At 40.2% G+C, this 20,907-nt stretch overlaps 1 protein-coding gene across 2 annotated transcripts in view; it reads right to left on the bottom strand.

The window, feature by feature from the left end:
* Positions 1-20,907, bottom strand: part of LOC105483533 (zinc finger and BTB domain containing 10) — a 41,458-nt gene that overhangs the window by 16,415 nt on the left and 4,136 nt on the right. For both annotated transcript variants that reach the window (XM_071068066.1, XM_011744411.2), the window contains exon 2: positions 8,769-9,657. In XM_071068066.1, coding sequence (XP_070924167.1) covers positions 8,769-9,657 — 889 coding nt within the window. The remainder of the gene's footprint in view (positions 1-8,768; positions 9,658-20,907) is intronic.

Consider the following 20,907-nt stretch of genomic DNA (forward strand, 5'->3'; position numbering starts at 1 on the left):
TACTACATATTAAGGCTGTATCAGAAACCAAAAATTCAGTTCTATAAAAAACTTTCAGGGACTGACCTTTATATGGTTTAGACAATTTAACACCTTCAGCAGGAAGAAGTCACAAAAATGTCTTAACTGACCCAGCTCTTCAGTTTTACTCTGACCACTTAAAAGAGTTTCTAACTTACAGGTAATAATCACCAGTGTAGCCACTTCTTGGGTCAAGTACAATACAGGGAAGGAAAGCCAACAGTAAGCAGAGCAAGAGTGGAAAAAGTGGCAGACTACTATTTCCACTACCATATGGTTGCGTACTACCATCTTTTAAAATTAAATACTGAAGATTCTTATGCATTAGTATATCGTATAACTCATTAACTATTATTAATTTTGAAAATAAGCTGGCCGGGCGCGGTGGCTCACGCCTGTAATCCCAGCACTTTGGGAGGCTGAGGCGGGCGGATCACAAGGTCAGGAGATCGAGACCACGGTGAAACCCCGTCTCTACTAAAAATACAAAAAATTAGCCGGGCGCGGTTGTGGGCGCCTGTAGTCCCAGCTACTCGGGAGGCTGAGGCAGGAGAATGGCGTGAACCCAGGAGGCGGAGCTTGCAGTGAGCCAAGATCGCACCACTGCACTCCAGCCTGGGCGACAGAGCGAGACTCCATCTCAAAAAAAAAAAAAAGAAAATAAGCATCAAGGCTGGGTATGGTGGCTGCAACCCCAGCACTCTAGGAGGCTGAGGCAGGAGGAGAGTTGAGCCCAAGAGCTGGAGACCAGTGTGGGCAACATAATGAGACCCTGTCTCTATTTTTAAAATCTTAAAAAAAATTAGTCAAGAGTGGTGGCCGGTGCCTGTAGGTGTGCCCAGGTACTCAGAGGCTGAGGCAGGAGGATCACTTGGGCCCAGGAGTTTGAGGCTGCAGTGAACTATGACCACTGCACTCCAGCCTGGGTGACGGAGATCTTTTTTTTTTTTTTGAGACATAGTCTCGCTCTGTCCCCCAGGCTGGAGTGCAGTGGCGCTGTCTTGGCTCACTGCAACCCCCACTCCCGGGTTCATGCCATTCACCTGCCTCATCCTCCCAAGTAGCTGGGACTACAGGTGCCCGCCACCACGCCCGGCTAATTTTTTTGTATTTTTAGTAGAGACAGGGTTTCATCATGTTAGCCACAATGGTCTCAATCTCCTAACCTTGTCATCCACCGGCCTCGGCCTCCCAAAGTGTGGGGATTACAGGCATGAGCCACCGCACCCGGCCTTTTTTTTTTTTTGAGATGGAGTCTCGCTCTGTCACTCGGCTGGAGTGCAGTGGCACGATCTCTGCCTCCCGGGTTAAAGTGATTCTCCTGCCTCAGCTTCCCGAGTAGCTGGGATAATAGGCACGCGCCACCACACCCAGCTAATTTTTGTATTTTTAGTAGAGACAGGGTTTCACCATGTTGGCCAGGATGGTCTCGATCTCTCGACCTCCTGATCCGCCCGCCTCAGACTCCCAAAGTGCTGGGATTACAGGCGTGAGCCTCAGAGGGAGATCTTGTCTCTTAGTAAAATATAAAATAAAATAAAATAAAATAAATAAGCATCAGGCTTTCAGCATCCTCCCCCCAATTATTATAACCCCAGTTACTAATGAAAAATGAAATTAAATTCTGACTTGTAGCTCATCCTTCATAGCATACTCCATGGGATGCCTAAAAGGTTTAGCAAAACACCCGGAATCTCCTAAGAGAATAAAAACTAATCCAGGTCCATAAATCTGTTATGTGAGACCCTTGGAGTAAGACTTAGAATGTAGAATGTTTCAGATTTTATAGCTATGACTGTAACACCTCATGTGGGGTCTGGAGTAGCACCCTATAATCAAAACATTAATATTTACACAAAACATTAATATTTATACAGTAAAACATGAATATTTGTAGGGCGTGCTGGCTCACGCCTGCAATCCCAGCACTTTGGGAGGTCGAGGCAGGCGGATCACCTGAGGTCAGGAGTTCAAGACCAGCCTGACCAACTTGGAGAAACCCTGTCTTGTCTCTACTAAAAATACAAAATTAGCCAGGCATGGTGGCACATGCCTGTAATCCCAGCTACTCGGGAGGCTGAGGCAGGAGAATCGCTTGAACCTGGGAGGCGGAGGTTGCTGTGAGCCGAGATCACACCATTCATTGCACTCCAGCCTGGGCAACAAGAGTGAAACTCCATTTCAAAAAAAAAAAGAAAAAAAGCCCATGAATATTCACATTTAAGGAAGTAAAAAAATATAAGTAGCTATGGCCGGGCGCGGTGGCTCACGCCTGTAATCCCAGCACTTTGGGAGGCCGAGGCGGGCGGATCACAAGGTCAGGAGATAGAGACCATGGTGAAACCCCGTCTCTACTAAAAAAATACAAAAAATGAGCCGGGCGCGGTGGCGGGCACCTGTAGTTCCAGCTGCTCGGGAGGCTGAGGCAGGAGAATGGCGTGAACCCAGGAGGCGGAGCTTGCAGTGAGCCAGGATCGCGCCACTGCACTCCAGCTTGGGCGACAGAGCGAGACTCCGTCTCAAAAAAAAAAAAAAAAAAAAAAAAAGTAGCTGCTTTGTTGCCAAAATGATTAAGAAAAAGCTTTGGGTCTCTAGAGCTTTTAAGATTTCAGAATTTTAAGGTAGAAATTTTACTTCTTTCCCATTAGGGAGGCTGTCTGGGATATACTCAAGGCTAGTATTGTGGCAAAACTGAATCTAAAGCCCAAGTCTCCTTCACCAAAGCCATGCCCCATGGTTTTGAAACGTATTTTAGACTGGACACGGTGGCTAAAGCCTGTAATCCCAGCACTTTGGGAGGTCAGGCTAGAGGATCCCTTGAGCCTGAGACCAGCCTCCTAGGCAACAAAGCGAGACTTCATCTTTACTTAAAAAAAAAAAAAAAAATAGCCAGGCATGGTGGTACATGCCCACCTGTAATCCCAAGTACTGTGGGGCTGACTGACTGTAGAAGAGTGAGGTGAGAGAATCACTTGAGCCCAGGAGGTAGAGGTTTCTGTAAGCCATGATCGTGACACTGCACTCCAGCCTGGGTGACAGAGCAAGACTCTGTCTCAAATATATGCCTTATTAGGATTTGTTAAATCTATCTAGTTTGAATATTCTTTTCTCAAAATAGTTTTCAAAGTACCAAATTATATGCTTTTTTACCAAAAAAGCAATTACACAAATAAACGCAAAGCTTAAACCTGATTTCAACTCTACTTGTAAGGATTAATACAAACCTAAAAATGCTGCAAAACTCCTTTTCCATCAGAAGTCTAGGTGAAAGAAACTTCCAGATTATTTAAAAGAATTCTAAATTTTATCTTTTGATCAACTAAAATTACCTTACATTTAAGTCCTCGTATGGCATAAGAAAAAAAATCATTTACACAGACTACATCAGCTTGTGGCAAAGATCAAAAAATATAATAATCAACTGCATTTACTAGAAAGTATCTGAGGAAACTGTCCAATTATATTACTTGGTGTCAACTACATAAAAAATGGAGAAATTCCTTTCGGAAGACGGTACCAGGAAGTTTGTCATCCTGGTAGAACTGGTATGTTTTTCTCTTTTGAGTAAGGCTGTTTAGTATCTTAGAGCCAATTAAAAGCTTAATTAGGGCAACCACATTTATATCCATGATGAGCACTCTTCTTTGCCAATTTTACTTTATTTTGCTAATTTGTTTCTTTCGTCATTTCAAAATAAGGTATGTATGCATGCAACGTATATACAGAATAAAATTATTCATAATAGGCAGAAGTTGCTAGTATGACAGGTATAAATTTAAAAATCTAGGCTCAGAAAACCATGTTCCTTGAGCCCACAGAATAAAGTGATTTTAAAAAATGAGATTAACACCTGACTTGTTCTAGTTAAATGGGACACGTCATGTGTGAACACACATTGTAAAACAAATTTAGGCACTAGTTATCTGTACTTCTGTAATTCAATTTCTAATCTCAGGTAATCTACTTTATTTGGCTAAAATTTAATGTTTCCTGGTTGCAAATCAGCAAGACAAGGATTTTGAAATTTTTACATTATCAGAGCAATTCATTCATGACATCATTTTTACCCTTATTTGATTACCCAGATTTTAGTTTTTGCTGACAGTTTTAGTTATTCCATAATCCCAGTATGTGTATACTCTCTTAGGACAGAAGTTTCTAACTTTCCTGAGTTCTACCTTCAAGTATTCTTGTGTATCAGAAATGATCTGAAGTGAAGTCTAACAACAAATATGACGCTGTAGTAATACGTTAATTTCAAGAGAAAAAAATACCATCTGAATAAAAACTCTGCAGCTATGAGTATACCTTCTTATCTCAATTTTTAAAAGGCACCCAAACAAAAGCTTCAACATTATATAAGACAGCATTATTAGAGCTCTATCTTACAAACTCTGGGCTGAAGACCTGGGAGAAGTCACAGTAACTAGAAGAGACCCACAAATCCAAACATGCCAAACATTGTTTGCAGACTGAACAATTCACTAAGACTTTTCAGATGCTTGCTACAGAACTTTACATTCATTTAAAAGCATTTATTTCATGGAAAACTTTTTGTTTTCTCAATAAATGGAAATTAAAGCATAACTAATGATGAAGGGGATCATAAAAATATTTTAAAGTTAAAAGGAACTAATTTTTTTAAAAGATAGGAATCTACTACTTTAGTGGTTAATTGCAAGGTTGTAATGCTGGATAGTCCTAAATATGAAACCTGCCTCTTTCTACTTTTACTAGCTGAATGACCTTGGGAAGGCCTTAACCTTGGTAAACACAGGCTGACTGTGTTCTATATTGGTCAGAACTTGCCTGGAAAGTTAGAATAAATTCTGTGCATTAATTACAAGGTGGGCAGAAGAGCACATAGCCTACAAAAACAGGACTTTTTAAATGTCTAACATTTGAAGGGTTATCAGGTAGATTAGAGGAATTAGGTTAGGTTTAAATTATACTATTTCAAGCAGGGCGCAGTGGCTCATGCCTGTATTCCCAGCACTCTGGGAGGCCAAAGCGGGCAGATCACTTGAGGTCAGGAGTTCCAGACCAGCCTGGCCAACATATAGTGAAACTCTCTACTAAAAATACAAAATACAAAAATTAGCTGGGTGTAGTGGTGCACGCCGGTAGTCTCAGCTACCTGGGAAGCTGAGGCAGGAGAAAGCTTGAATCTGGGAGGCGGAGGTTTCAGTGAGCCAAAATTATGCCACTGCACTCCAGCCTTGGTGACACAGGGAGACTCTGTCTCTCAAAAAAAAAAATAAATAAATACAATTAATTAATTAATTATAAATTATACTATTCCCAATGACAGAATTAGGAAGTTATAGAGAAGCAAATTTTGGCTACATTTAAAATGACTACCTAATAATCAGTCACCCTACACTGGAAGCTGCTTAAGGAAGTCTTTACAAGCAGTCAAAAAAATCAAGCTGAGGCTAAGACCATCTATTTGGCATTTGGTAGAAAGCACACAGCACCGGAAAACTGATGTGAATAACCTCAATAGTCTTTTCCAAGTTTAAGGAGGACTGCCATGACCAAGAGAGTTATTTCATATTTGTCACTTCATTTTCATAATCTCTAAAATCAACACAATATTTTAATGAGGAAACTGAGGACAAGAGCTTAATTTGATCATGGACTACAGTGGGTAGGTGGCATAGCTTATTTTCAAATTCATTATGTTTGATTCAATTTAGGCTCTTTCCGATATAGTAATATTTGCTGATCTCAACCTTAACTCACAGAATTACCTATAGAACCTTAAAAAAAATTCCACATCCAGGCCGGGCACGGTGGCTCAAGCCTGTAATCCCAGCACTTTGGGAGGCCGAGACGGGCGGATCGCAAGGTCAGGAGATCGAGACCATCCTGGCTAACATGGTGAAACCCCGTCTCTACTAAAAAATACAAAAAACTAGCCGGGCGAGGTGGCGGGCGCCTGTAGTCCCAGCTACTCGGGAGGCTGAGGCAGGAGAATGGCGTAAACCCGGGAGGCGGAGCTTGCAGTGAGCTGAGATCCGGCCACTGCACTCCAGCCTGGGCGACAGAGCGAGACTCCGTCTCAAAAAAAAAAAAAAAAAAAAAAAAATTCCACATCCAAACCACATTCCATACCAATTAAACTGGAATCCACAGGAAGAGAGACCTCTTACGGTATGTAATGCTCCCAAGTGATCCCAATGTGCATAGCCATGATTAAGAACCACTGCTATATACAAAGGGTTGGCAAGTTTTACTGGAACACACCTACCTTCATTTGTTTACATATTACAAATGACTGCTTTCATGTCACAAGTGGCAGAGTTGATGAGCTGATTTTTATGGCCAACAAAGGTGAAAGTCTTTTTTTTTTTTTTTTTACTGTTTTAGCCCTTTACAGTAAAAATTCGCCAGTCCTTGGCTCTAAATCATATTTTACCCTAACCATAATGCTCGAGACCCATTTTTTTTTTCCACCAAACAACATTGGTGGCACTGATAGAACCAAATTTGTGAGTTAAGCAAGGTTCGGATACCAAACTGGTAACAACGAAATGAAAATGATCCTTTTTAAGAGATGGCTGGGCACGGAGGCTCACACATGCAATCCCAATACGTTGGGAGGCCGAGGTGGGTGGATTTGAGGTCAGGAGTTTGAGACCAGCTTGGTCAACATGGTGAGACCCCATTTCTAGTAATAATACAAAAATTAGCCAGGCATGGTGGCATGTGCCTGTAATCCCAGTTACTTGGGGAGGCTCAGGTAGGAGAATCGCTTGAACATGGGAGGCACTGGTTGCAGTGCACCAAGATTGTGCCACTGCACTCCAGCCTGGGAAACAGAGTGAGACTCCATTTAAAAAACAAAACAAAACAAAAAAAAAACCACACAGACGTAAGAGATAAAGTATGTTAGACCACCAATTAATTTACGATAGAACTAATCCATTGATACAACCATGGCTAGGAAATACTTGATAAAAATTGCTAGTAATATTATTTTTGAAAGTATGCATTGTAGTTCATTATTAATGCTTTTCTTTAAATCACTCCAATTATATGTGGCATTAATTTTTTAAATGGGGTTACTGCTGTTGCCATCAAACAACCACTACACCCAAAAGATCTTATTTATTCTTTAAGGAAAAGTGTGTGTATTTAAAAACACTACAGGGTTCCCAACATACTGTTAAATAGGAATAATCCATACAGCAGGAAGACAATGTAGCTCTAATAAGAAATTTGTCAAGGTCTTCTATATAATTAAGACAAAACAAAGTGCTGGCTAAGGAGTCTATCTACCCTTAATATTTTATTTAACTAAATTGTCTCAGGGATTTTATTGTTAAAACTTGATATAAAGTACAAGGAAAAAGATCAACAAATAGTATTCATTATATATACACACTAGCTGATTTTCACACAGTAAAAATTTCACACATACACACACACACACACACACACACACTCCTACCTCTGAAAGCTAACCCAAATTTAAAAAGCCAGAGGAACATTTCACAGGATTACTATGGCATTTTGCCCTCTGGCAACTAAAAACAGTGATTCCTTTAACAGAAAATACTCCATCCTCAAATGACCACCATCGTGTAAATCAGACACTGAACAGTTATGGTGCTTTGAAGTGAAAAAAACTAGCATTAAATAATGTATGACAGTGGTGGACAAGCCTCGGGTATGCATAGGAAACCTCAAACCCACTGAGCTTCTTCAAATAAAGATACACACAGTCAGATTAAACTAAAGACTTAACAATGGTCGTCTTCTTTTAAAAAAATTCCCACTATCAATGTGATTCTCTAAGATTCCTATATAACTTTTGGAGGGAAATATATTGAAGAGAAAGGCCTCAGAGGCCTTGCAACTAACGCAAAGGTGAATGAAAATCAGGTGACAGTGGACAAACAAAATAGCTTCTCGTGTGATAACAGAACAGCAGCTGCTCTAGGCCAGATGTGGTGACTCATGCCTGTAATACCAGCACTTTGAGAGGCTGAGGCAAGCGGATCACCTGAGGTTAGGGGTTCGATACCAGCCTGGACAACATGGTGAAATGCCATCTCTACTAAAAATACAAAAATTAGCTGGGTGTGGGGCATGCACCTGCAGTCCCAGCTACTCAGGAGGCTGAGGTAGGAGTATTGCTTGAACCCGGGAGGTGGAGTTTGCAGTGAGACTCCAGCCTGGGCTACAGAGTGAGACTCCCACTCAAAAATAAATAAATAAATAAATAAATAAATAAATAAATAAAAACAGAAGAACAGTAGTCCTAAATAAACTAGAATACCATAATCTCATAATTGGCAAAATTCTTTGAAACACTTAAATATGTTTTAACAGCCAAAAATAAAATAAAAAAGGTTAAGGTGGTCTCTGAAATAACAAAGTGATTATATATTACAACTGAAGATTCTATCTTTCCCAGCACTGGGTATAAAATAGTGAGCACAGAGGCTAAAAATGAGGAAAGTCAAAGACCTGTACATGCAGCAGAGTCCACGTTCCTTAACAATATATGCAATACCTGGCTATTAATACATCTTTTGATAAACTCACATATATATGTGTTGAAAAAAGACAAAGAAAATATACCAAATATGTAATGCATTTGAATGATGTCCCCCCTTCTTTTGTAAACAACTTTAGTATTACTTTATAATTAAAATAATTCAATTAAAAATATACTTCAAGGTTATATCCAACTAGAATTAAGATGAACAAGGAAGTATCTTTGTATATATATTTACCTGGTTCTTCCTTGATGAGTAGTGTATTTTCTTCTGGATAGGCAACAGGTGGCTGCATCACTGAGCAATCTTCTAAATTCGTTTCATTATTAGGTGGAATATTATAAATAAATCTTTTTGTAGTTTGGTTTTTCCTCCTTGTTTTGCCAGTCTCTTGAATTCCCTGGGAGCCCATATTATTCCAAATAAACACTTTTGTTTGACCTTCAGATTCATTTTCAGCCATTTCAGGAGATCCATCCTGGACCCAACTACTGTCATTCATTTGGTAGTTTTCTATTTGGCCCTCGTCGACATTACAACCATCATTTTCAACCTTTACATTGCTTGCCAAATTGGTAAGATTCCGTGTTGCCCAAAAACTGGCAATTTTTTGATCCCGTGATGAAGACAGACCATCTCTATTAACTGGTTTTCTATTATTATAGTCCACAACTACAGACTCTGGAGCTTCTGATTTAATGCTTATATTTAAGGCATCTTTAATGAAATTTCGGCAAGTTTGAACAACTTCACTCATCTGAAGATAGCTGGCCACTGTCATAACTTCAATGGCATTTTGGCTTGTGAGCACCAGGTTACCAGAATACAAGAAGTCCAAGATGACTGAAAAACCTTGAACTGCAGCAATATCTAAGTGGGTAGTATTGTTTTGGTTAGGGCTTTCTTTGTTTGAAAAGCAATATAAAGTCTTAAAGAAACGGCTGCCTGCAACCAGGATGTTCTTATGAGCTTTGAAGATTTTTCCGCTTACCACAATGCTGACATCACAAAGAATACCTTTCTTTCTCTGTTCATTTAGTTGTCGCAGAAGTTGATAGCAATAAGAGTTCTCATTTGGCCTACTATTAAAGTCACAGTACCCCTCTTCTGATGGTATTTCTGACTCCTGTAATTGGATAAAAAACATTAGTATTAAACTCTATTGACTTTTTTAAAAACTCCCAAACCAAGGAAAAAAATTATCAAGCTTTTAAAAAGCGATAATCATATATATTAATCTGTAAGTAATCAAGAAAGAGAGTGAACAATGGTGGTGCAACCCACTGCTATTATTTAAAAAAAAAAAATCAACACATCTGACTGAAGATCAGCAGGATTTCATTTTAAAAATAACATTCATCATGTTATATCTTTCAAATATAAGCTAAGAATATGAATTGAGAATTTCTTAAAATTAAAAAGAGCAATTATTTTCTTCAGAAAAGAAACTTTCATTTATAGGAATTAAATGAGTTTGCTTTATCTCTGATAGGAAAGCAGCAGTCTCCCCTGATTGAACTTAAACTATCCAAGTTATATTTTGTGCTAGGCATATCACCCTGTCTACCATTAATAAAAAGGTAAATTTTAAGTCTTGGCAAACATTAAAATCAAACAGTTTAGGTCAATGAAGTTAATTAAATCTAACTAGAGATAAAGGTAAGACCCTAAGGGGAAAATCTGCTTCAACTGCAGGAATATCTAGTTATATAATTTCCTATCAACTTTCAAAACGATTTATCTCTTTAGGGTCATACATACTATAAACTGTAAGGTAAATTAAAATTCCTGAATTCAAAATTCTAAATGTTTATAAATTTTGCTTATCATACAGGTATTCATTATAGACCTACTTGGAGTCACAATTAAAATTGTGTGATATAATCGTAAGAGTATGAGCTAGAATTCAGAATGCTGTCTGTACCAGCTATTAACTGCGTATCCTTGGAAAGTCACTATCCCCGAGCCTTTTCCCTAAACTATAAATCAGTATTACAAATGTTAGTTAAAACTTTATGACTTTCCTCATACAGTGACTAGGTGGGTAAGCTCCCTCAAGGCAGAGCTGAATATCCCCTCCAGCACTTTGATTAAATATCCCCTCCACACTTTGCTAAACAACTGAAGTAATAATCTCTTTCCCAAGAGATAAACTGCTTAGACCATTTCTAGTAGAAAAGATAACTGAAAATACTGACCTTATTCAAGTGTCAATTCTTTGGCACAAAATATTGTTAAACATAGACCATTTCTATAAAATAATAAAATATATACACATATACATGGATCTATGATTTTACAAGCATGGAGAAAAACGTGGAGAAATAAATACTAGAGTGTAAACAGGTTCAAAGGACTGACATGCTTAGAAGAGAGAAGTGGTGTAGAGATGACAGGACTGCAAAAGAAGTCTCACAAACAATATCCTAAATGGTGGATCCCTAAACAATCACAAAATGTGACTTAATGCAATCACATGCATGGCTAAATCATAAAAATTTTAGCTTTACTTGAGTCCATGTCACAGGAGGCCACACACACTGTCACAGTCATCTCAATTCTCTGAAACTAACTCAGTCCATCTAAAAATTATAGTGCTGCTCCCACATATGAGAAGTCAACTGAAAGAACCAAAATATTAATATTCCAGGACACAGCCAGGTACGGTGGCTCACGCCTGTAATCCCAGCAGCTTGAGAGGCTAAGGCAGGTGGATCATTTGAGGTCAGGAGTTCAAGACTACTCTGGCCAACATGGTGAAACCCCAAACTCCATCTCTACTAAAAATACAAACATTAGCTGGGCAGTAGTGGGGTGCGCCTGTAATCCCAGCTACTTGGGAGGCTGAGGCAGAGGTTGCGGTGAGCCAAGATCGCATCACTGCACTCCAGTTTGGGCAACAGACTAAGATCCTGGCTCAAAAAGAAAAAAAAAAAGATTCCAGGACACACTTCAACTGTTTCACTGTGAAAATAGAATAGTATGAAAAACCCTGCGAATCTGGAGTATATGATCACTTCAGAATGAAGCACACAAAGTAGAGAAATTTCCTCATTTTCGACGATTCCTTGGCAACCTTCCCGTTCCCTTCTGGTACCAAGTGCGTAATGCCCTTTTACCAAAAAACTCCCACCCATGCCCCCCCACCATATAATAATGTTCCATGCTCTAAATTAGCTATTTTCTCCTCCTACCAAAACATCCAATTCTGCAAAAACTGTTAAGTCACGGATAGAGGAATCAGAACAAGTCCATTCATGAGTAATACTCTTATTTTTGTTTTTGGGGAACAGCAGAAAGGAAGTAACGTAATAATGAGACTTATTTAACCTAAGCTTTTGTATTAAACCAGTATGTTGTATTGGATTGTTGCAAATACTTGCTTAAAAAAAAAAAACAGTATGTTGTGAAAGTTCATATGTAGCAAAGAGGAAAGAAACGATTTACTACTTGTGTGAAAATGTAAAGAATGATACTAAAAACACCTATAACAATTACTTGGACAATGTAACTTTCTACAAAAGCATCATTCTGTTTACTTGGTTTCCCTTTTAAGACTGAGTCAATTTTTTTGCCTATGCTCTCTACAGAAATTCCAAATAAGGGGGAAGAATCTTGCTTTGATGCAGGCCCAACACTAAGCTTTGTTACACAAGCTGTACCTGAACCCAAGCTCATGTGGTTCAATGTTCTATCTACTATATATTACAGTAAAAGTATGAATATTGTATGAATATTTGGAAGAAGCAAAGTTTTCAACACTGAATATCTGGCAGCATATACCCATGAAGTGTTTGTGAAAGCAGTGAATCAGCATGCACAAGTCAAGAACTGCCTAAAGTTCATATATCAAACAGTTGAAAACACTTCAGGAGGTGGCTATGCCTATTGTAGCAGTCATAATAGGCTATGGTCACTGCACTCTGAATTTTCTGGGCCAGTGCCAATTGCTAAGATTCTCTGCCTTTACCATACCAGATGTTCTAATTTTTAGAAGTAACTAAGACAAAAGCCTATCCATCAAAATATCTGCCCATTCTACTCTGACACAAACTGTACAAATTAAACACTATTCAACCACTATTTTTTTTTCTCATTACTACGGCACAAGAACATTAATGTCGCTTGCTTTTATAACCAGTAACAGCAATTTCTTGTTTACCACTGATTAAAGCACTATTCCATATGTCTGCAGCAGCTATTAAATATGCCCTTCAAAAAAAAAAACAAAAAACAAAAACCACACAAATAAATATGCCCTTCGAAAAAATGAATCATTTCCAAGAGTACGTGTACTCTCTAAGGAGATTATTATTAAAGGATTTGGGTAAAAGAGCTAAATAAGTACAAAGCACTAAAAAACTGCCAATATTATTTGCTGAACTCAACAAATTAATAAATTCTTAGTGCCAGAGACAAAATCTTAAATAGGTCCCTAATAACTCCAGGTATTCTTTGCGTCTTTAGATCCTTCTTTAATGTTCTATGTCCACTTTTAGTATACCGATAACATCAGATATCACTGATAAGTTTAAAAAAAATTACTATATCCACAACTGGTCTTTTCAAATGTAGTGACCTTTTCTAACCTCTCTCCCAAAAAGGACAACACAATTAGCTCTGACATTATAGTCTAAACTGGCTAAACAAGGAGATTTTAAAGAAACAGACATTCAGAGCTAAATACGAAATCTTGAATTTTTTCATTTGTGAAGATGCCCGTTAGTAAAACTGTAGTCTGGATGAGACCTCAATATCAAGTCTTTTAAAATTTAGAAAACATAGATAAGTGTCCATTTATTAAAATCCTTATAACCTATTATCTAGATGTTCAATATTTAAAGAACATAGGCTACAAAATAGTAAATATTTTACTCAAACGAAAATGCTTGAAAAGTCCTAACTTTACGCATTTATTTAATAGCATTAAATGAATGCCTACTTTGGCCTGGGTCTACACTGGGAACCAAAATGATTCAGTTGCTAATTTGAAGTTACTGTTAGTGGGTAAGACTCTTAAGGTGGTGTAAGAGCAGAAAGCAGGTGTATCTAATCCAGTGTTTTGTTTTTTGTTTTTAAAGTGTGGGGATGCTTTTTGGAAGAAACAAGACCTGAGCAGAGCTTTAAAGGATCCAAGAGTGGGATAGGTGGATGAGCACTTCAAGTAAATGAAACAGCATTAAAAACAAAACAAAACAACAAAAAAAAATCCAGCATTTAAAAAAACATAAGATGGTCTATAGCATCCTCAAAAGTTCAGATTTGTAAAAGAATTTCAATGTGATTTTCTAAACAGCCCTATGGAATGCAAATATGCACTTGGGCACATTTCAGAGGTAAATGTCCATCCATTTTGACCAGATTATAAAGAGGGACATGTAATCCCAGCACTTTGGAAGGCGACAGGATGGCTGGTAGCCAGGAGTTCAAGCCCAGTCCAGTCAACATAGCAAAACCCTATCTCTAAAAAAAAAAAAGAAAGAAAAAAAAAAGATGTGAACCCCCTTCCCCCTCCCAAATATTAGAACCATTGCTACTGGCACCTTACAGAGTTTTCAGAAACAGTGATATAATTGAAATAACAAAGAGAAGAGATGACTATGGCAGCAAGGTGGAGATTTATTATCAGGGAAAGAAAGACTACAGATACCGTGACTAGTTGGAAAGCTAGTTTTCCTTTTTTTTTGAAACAGTGTCACTCTGTCACCCAGGCAGGAGTGCAGTGGTTAGATCATGGCTCATTGTACCCTCAACCTCCTGAGTTCAAGGGATCCTCCTGTCTCAGCCTCCCAAGTAGCTGGGACTACAAGGTGTGTGCCACCATGCCTGGTTATTTTATTTTTTAAATTTTTTGTAGAGGTAAGAGTCTCCCTGTGTTGCCCAGGCTGGTGGCAAACTCCTGGACTCAAGCAATTCTCCCACTTCGGCCTCCCAAAGAGATAAGATTACAGGTGTGAGCCATGTACCCTCTGGAAAGCTACTGTGAACAGCGCAACATACTTGCAAGAAAAAAAGACCTTAATTAGAGAAGATAGATGTCAATGAGGTGTCAAGCAGAGCCTACAAAAATAGTCTAAAAATCATCAGAACTTGCATGATAAAACAGATATAAGGGGTGGAGGGAGAGAATCATAGGGTCATCAGCATTCTAGCTTGCGGCCTTAACAATGCCGCCAACTTGTAGAGAATACAAGACCATCACCAGTCTCCTACACTTTCGTGGGAATAGAGGAAGAGAGGCTAACTTCAGTTGCAAGTAATAGAAAGTCAAACAACACACCTGTAGTCAATCCATAAATGATAGGAAAATGTTATTCAACTAAAGAAACAAGCAATTAGGCCGGGCGCGGTGGCTCAAGCCTGTAATCCCAGCACTTTGGGAGGCCGAGATGGGCGGATCACAAGGTCAGGAGATCGAGACCAGCCTGGCTAAATACGGTAAAACCCCGTCTCTACTAAAAAATACAAAAAACTAGCCGGGTGAGGTGGCGGGCGCCTGTAGTCCCAGCTACTTGGGAGGCTGAGGCAGGAGAATGGCATAGACCCGGGAGGCGGAGCTTGCAGTGAGCTGAGATGCGGCCACTGCACTCCAGCCTGGGCGACAGAGCGAGACTCTGTCTCAAAAAAAAAAAAAAAAAAAAAAAGAAACAAGCAATTAGTATTTACTACCGTACTCAATTACAGCCCTTTTCCAATAACTGAATTAGCAAAAAAGACATTTGAAAGACAATCATTCAAGGGTAAACTAAAAGCAATGAAAACATCAAAATCTTCATTACTCTGCAGCAATTCACTGGAATATACTGAAAGAACAAAAACAGTAATTTCTACTTCCAAATTTTAGAATAAATTCATTTTATAGAAGGAAGACAAGGCCATAGCAAGTGTGATGCCAAACAAATACATGCTAGTGGCAATGACAAATTATAATAGTTGGTAGAAAAAAAGACAAGGTGGTCTCTTTTGTAGTTTTCTGATCATCTCTGAATCTTTGAGTGATGGCATCCTCTCTGGTAGCTTAAGTACTATCCCCAGAAATTCTAATCCTGTAAGTGTTAGGGAGCAGACAGACTATGGTTATTCAGGTATTTTTTTATTTTTGAGATGGAGTTTTACTCTTGTTGCCCAAGGTGCAGTGCAAGGGTACGATCTCGGCTCACCGCAACCTCTGCCTCCTGCGTTCAAGCGATTCTCCTGCCTCAGCCTCCTGAACAGCTGGGATTATAGGTACATGCCACCATGCCTGGCTAATTTTGTATTATTTATTTATTTATTTTAATTAGAGATGGGGTTTCTCCATGTTGGTCAGGTTGGTCTCGAACTCCCGACCTCAGGTGATCCACCCCCTCCCCCACCCCCGGCCTCCCAAAGTGTTGGGATTACAGGTGTGAGCCACTGTGCCTGGCCTATTCAGGTTATTATAACAGCCTGCCAACCAGTTCTCTCCTCAAACTCTAAGCCCACATACATACTTCGTAGGTGTCTCTGGACGGCAATGCATACACATTTGATAATGATTCTCCCCCAGCTTAAAACTGCTATTGTTGCCCATTTGTCAAGAGAATAAAATTTAATGTTTTCAGCACGACAGGAGATCCTTCATGACCTTACTGTTCAAACTTGATTTTTCATCCTGCACAGCAACCAAACTCTCCTTTCTCTAAAATACCATTCTTCACTTTCCTCAGGCTGTGTGTGTGTGTGTGTTTTCTGAGGCACAGTCTCACTTGTCGCCCCGGTTGGAGTACAGTGGGGTGCTTCCTAGGTTCAAGCGATTCTCCTGCCTCAGCCTCCTGAGTAGCTGGGATTACAGGCAACCGCCACCACACCTGGCTAATGTTTGTATTTTTAGTAGAGACAGGGTTTCACCAAGTGATCCACCCACCTCGGCCTCCCAAAGTGCTGGCATTACAGGCGTGAACCACCACGCCTGGCTCCTCCTCAGGCTGTTTCTAACTGCAATGCCTAAATGCCCTCCCCACCCTGGTCAACACCTATTAATTAAATCCAATTAAAATTCAAGAGTCAGTTGTACAAGTTTCTTCCAACCTTTGCAGGTAGAACTGATCACTCCCTTCCTTAAGAATCTTCAGGCTGGGCGTGTGGCTCACGCTTGTAATCCCAGCACTGGGAGGCCTAGGTGGGCAGATCACGAGGTCAGGAGATAGCGACCATCCTGGCCAACATACTGAAACCCCGTCTCTACTAGAAATACAAAAATTAGCCTAGTATGGTGGCATGTGCCTGTAGTCCCAGCTAATCAGGAGGTTGAGGGAGAAGAATCGCTTGAACCCAGGAGGCGGAGGTTGCAGTGAGCCAAGATCACACCACTGCACTCCAGCCTGGGTGCAGAGTGAGACCCCGTCTCAAAAAAAAAAAAAAAAAAATCTTCAATGTACCCTGATTATACACTGCTACCATGGTATCTGTGTCTTTTTTCAGTCCTATCTCTCCTTACTAAACTACAAGTTCCTTGAGGGCAGAGAGAATGAATGTTTTATTTACAGATTTTTATCTCCAGTGCTTTGCATCAACCTAACACAGCTAAATTTAAGATGGAGAAGGCGGCTGGGCGCGGTGGCTCAAGCCTATAATCCCAGCACTTTGGGAGGCCGAGGCGGGCGGATCACAAGGTCAGGAGATCGAGACCACAGTGAAACCCCGTCTCTACTAAAAATACAAAAAATTAGCTGGGCGCGGTGGCGGGCGCCTGTAGTCCTAGCTACTCAGGAGGCTGAGGCAGGAGAATGGCGTGAACCCAGGAGGCGGAGCTTGCAGTGAGCTGAGATCGCGCCACTGCACTCCAACCTGGGCAACAGCGTGAGACTCCGTCTCAAAAAAAAAAAAAAAAAAAAAAAAAAGATGGAGAAGGAAGCTAATCCTAGGTACACAATAAGGTATAGTCAAACACTGCTAACAAAAGTTTGAAAAGCATAAGTGCTATGAACTAGCTGTTACTGAATAAAACACAAAGAATTAATAAATTATAAATAATGTAAAATATATAAATAATAAACAATGGAATTGAATGGGTTACAGGCTCAACTCTAATTGATTTTTCCTCAGTGAAAGATCTTTCAGACTTTCTTCCAAAAGTGTTAAAAACCAACCAACTAACCAACCAACCAACCAATCAACGTTGGCCCTTATTTCTGCCAAAAACAAATTAGGCTGATAGATCTGCCTTATACTCTTTGTTTGCTCAGCTACTGACATCAATATATTCCAACTAGATAGTTCAATCAGATCACTGGTCTGAATTCATTACTTAGTTTCTGTAAACGTTAACTAAATTTACAACAATAATACATTCGGGTGCCTGTTTCTCCTGGGAAGAGTTAACAGGATGTGTGCTTTAGCCTATGAAAATTTCACAATTGGGTAGAAAGTGGTCTAGACCAAGAATAAGTGGTAATCACTTAATTTTAAAGTCTTCTGGGCCAATGGTCAGATACTGAATGAGCTAATCATTAAACCTAACTCTGATCATATAGTCAATTGTTACTTAAAATTAAACTATTAATTGTCCCTCATATCCTTATAAATACAGGGACACCTCTGAAATGGAAGGCTCAAAACACAGACTCAGAAAGCATGTTTTATTTTATTTTTATTTTTATTTTTTTTTTTGAGACGGAGTCTCGCTCTGCCGCCCAGGCTGGAGTGCAGTGGCCGGATCTCAGCTCACTGCAAGCTCCACCTCCCGGGTTCACGCCATTCTCCTGCCTCAGCCTCCCAAGTAGCTGGGACTACAGGCGCCCGCCACCGCGCCCGGCTAGTTTTTTGTATTTTTTAGTAGAGACGGGGTTTCACCGTGTTAGCCAGGATGGTCTCGATCTCCTGACCTCGTGATCCGCCCGTCTCGGCCTCCCAAAGTGCTGGGATTACAGGCTTGAGCCAACGCGCCCGGCCTAGAAAGCATGTTTTAAAAGACTCTCCCACAAATAGTCCACAATAACCAAGGTCCAATTAACAGAAGAATTAACTTTTTGGTCACTACCAAGGGATTAACAAAAAGATACTTTTCTTACTTAGAGAAAAGTAACCTTTCATGACATACAGTTATGCATCGCTTAACGACAGGGATATGATCTGAGAGATGCATCGATTTTGTCACTGTGCAAATGTCACAGTATACACAAACCTAGATGGTATAACCTATTACACACCTAGGCTATATGGTCAGGCCTATTGCTCCCAGACTACAAACCTGTACATTATGTTACTGTAATGAATACTTTAGACAATTGTAACACAATAGTATTTGTGTATCTAATCTACCTAAACATGAAAAAGGTACAGTAAAAATATGGCACACCTTATAGGGCACTCACCATGAACAGAGCTGACATGACTGGAAGCTGCTCTGGGGTAAGTCAGTGAGTGGTGACTGAATGAAAGGCCTAGGATAGGCCGGGCGCGGTGGCTCACGCCTGTAATCCCAGCACTTTGGGAGGCCGAGACGGGCGGATCACGAGGTCAGGAGATGGAGACCATCCTGGCTAACACGGTGAAACCCCGCCTCTACTAAAAAATACAAAAAACTAGCCGGGCGAGGTGGCGGGCGCCTATAGTCCCGGCTACTAGGGAGGCTGAGGCAGGAGAATGGCGTGAACCCGGGAGGCGGAGCTTGCAGTGAGCTGAGATCCGGCCACCGCACTCCAGCCTGGGTGACAGAGCGAGACTCGGTCTCAAAAAAAAAAAAAAAAAAAAAAAGAAAGGCCTAGGATATTACTATACACTGCTGTAGATTTTATGAGCACTGTACACTTAGGCTACACTAAGTAGAGACAGGGTTTCACCACGTTGGTCAAGCTGGTCTTGAACTCCTGACCTTAAGTGATCCACCCACCTCCGCCTCCCGATCTGCTGGGATTACAAAACAAAGTGCACTACAACTTTACGGTATTACTAGATGATAGTAATTTTTCAGCTCCACTGTAGTCTTTTTGGGACCATTATCATATATGCAGTCCATCCTTGAAAATGTTATGCAGTACATGACTGTGTTAAGATGTGGCCAAATTCCTCTCAGAGGCCGGGCGCGGTGGCTCATGCCTGTAATCCCAGCACTTTGGGAGGCCGAGACGGGCGGATCACGAGGTCAGGAGATCGAGACCACCCTGGCTAACATGGTGAAACCCCGTCTCTACTAAAAAAATACAAAAATTAGCCCGGCGCGGTGGCGGGCGCCTGTAATCCCAGCTACACGGGAGGCTGAGGCAGGAGAATGGCCTGACAGAGCGAGCCTCTGTCTCAAAAAAAAAAACACAAAACAAACAAACAAAAAAAACAAATTCCTCTCAGAAACAGGACTCTGAGAAATGATGGGGAAAATAGGAGTTTAGTACTCTTAGACTCAAACTGATTTCTTGCCTGAAGAATTCTAGAACTCTCATTTCCAGGTTTTTAAGACAAGATATTCAAGAGTGTTTGTGAAGCTGAGAAAAATTTCATGTATGAGAAATAGGCTCAGAATGTTCAAAGAACCTGATGGCCACAAAGTCTCTGAAGGTATAAAAAAGGAGAACTGACTGGTGATCAAAATAAGTAATAATGGCCAGGTTCAGTGGCTCACACCTGTAATCCCAGCATTTTGGGGAGGTCAAGGTGGGAAAACTGCTTGAGCCGAGAAGTCTGAGACCAGCCTGGGCAACATAGTGAGACCCCCGTTTCTACAAAAAAAAAAAAAAAAAAACTTAAAAACTAGCCAGGAATGGTGGCGTGCACCTGTAGTTCTAGCTACTCGGGAGGATGCCTGAGCCCAGGAGGCTGCAGTGAGCCTTGATCTCACCACTGCACTCCAGCCTGGGCAATGGAGTCACTGTCTCAAAAAAACAAAACAAAAAGGTAATAATGATAATAAATAACAGCACTAAGTGGTTTTATGCTGGCACACATACTTTGCATACATATGGAAACTAAAAATTAATTTGCCTGCCCAAAAAAGTAGAGATTTAGGAGCAAAGTCCTCTGACCTTCAGCCATGTAGGCGCTTACATTACGTGTTGTGTTATAGTGCCTCCTACAGGTAATTGGAGACGGCAGAAGAACGGGGAAAAAAAAAGATTGCAGTCTCCAAAAAGAGTAAAACAGATGAGGAACCTGTCACTCAAGTTAAGACAAAGAGATATTTATACAGCTGGTACCTGGGGTTGATAACAAGATATCCCCTCAAGATTAGTTATAACGAAACTAAGAAATGATTAGGATCAATTCAAAGTGAAAACACTCAAAATCCAATCAAGGAGACTAACATATAACCTTAGGACACACAGGACTTACTAAAACTGTAGTCCTTAATATATGCATATTGTATAGAACGTCCCAAAGAAAGGAGATGGCCTGCAGATTGCACTGATGGGGGAATTTAAAG

This window comes from Macaca nemestrina, chromosome 8, assembly GCF_043159975.1.
Source record: "Macaca nemestrina isolate mMacNem1 chromosome 8, mMacNem.hap1, whole genome shotgun sequence".
NCBI lineage: Eukaryota > Metazoa > Chordata > Mammalia > Primates > Cercopithecidae > Macaca > Macaca nemestrina.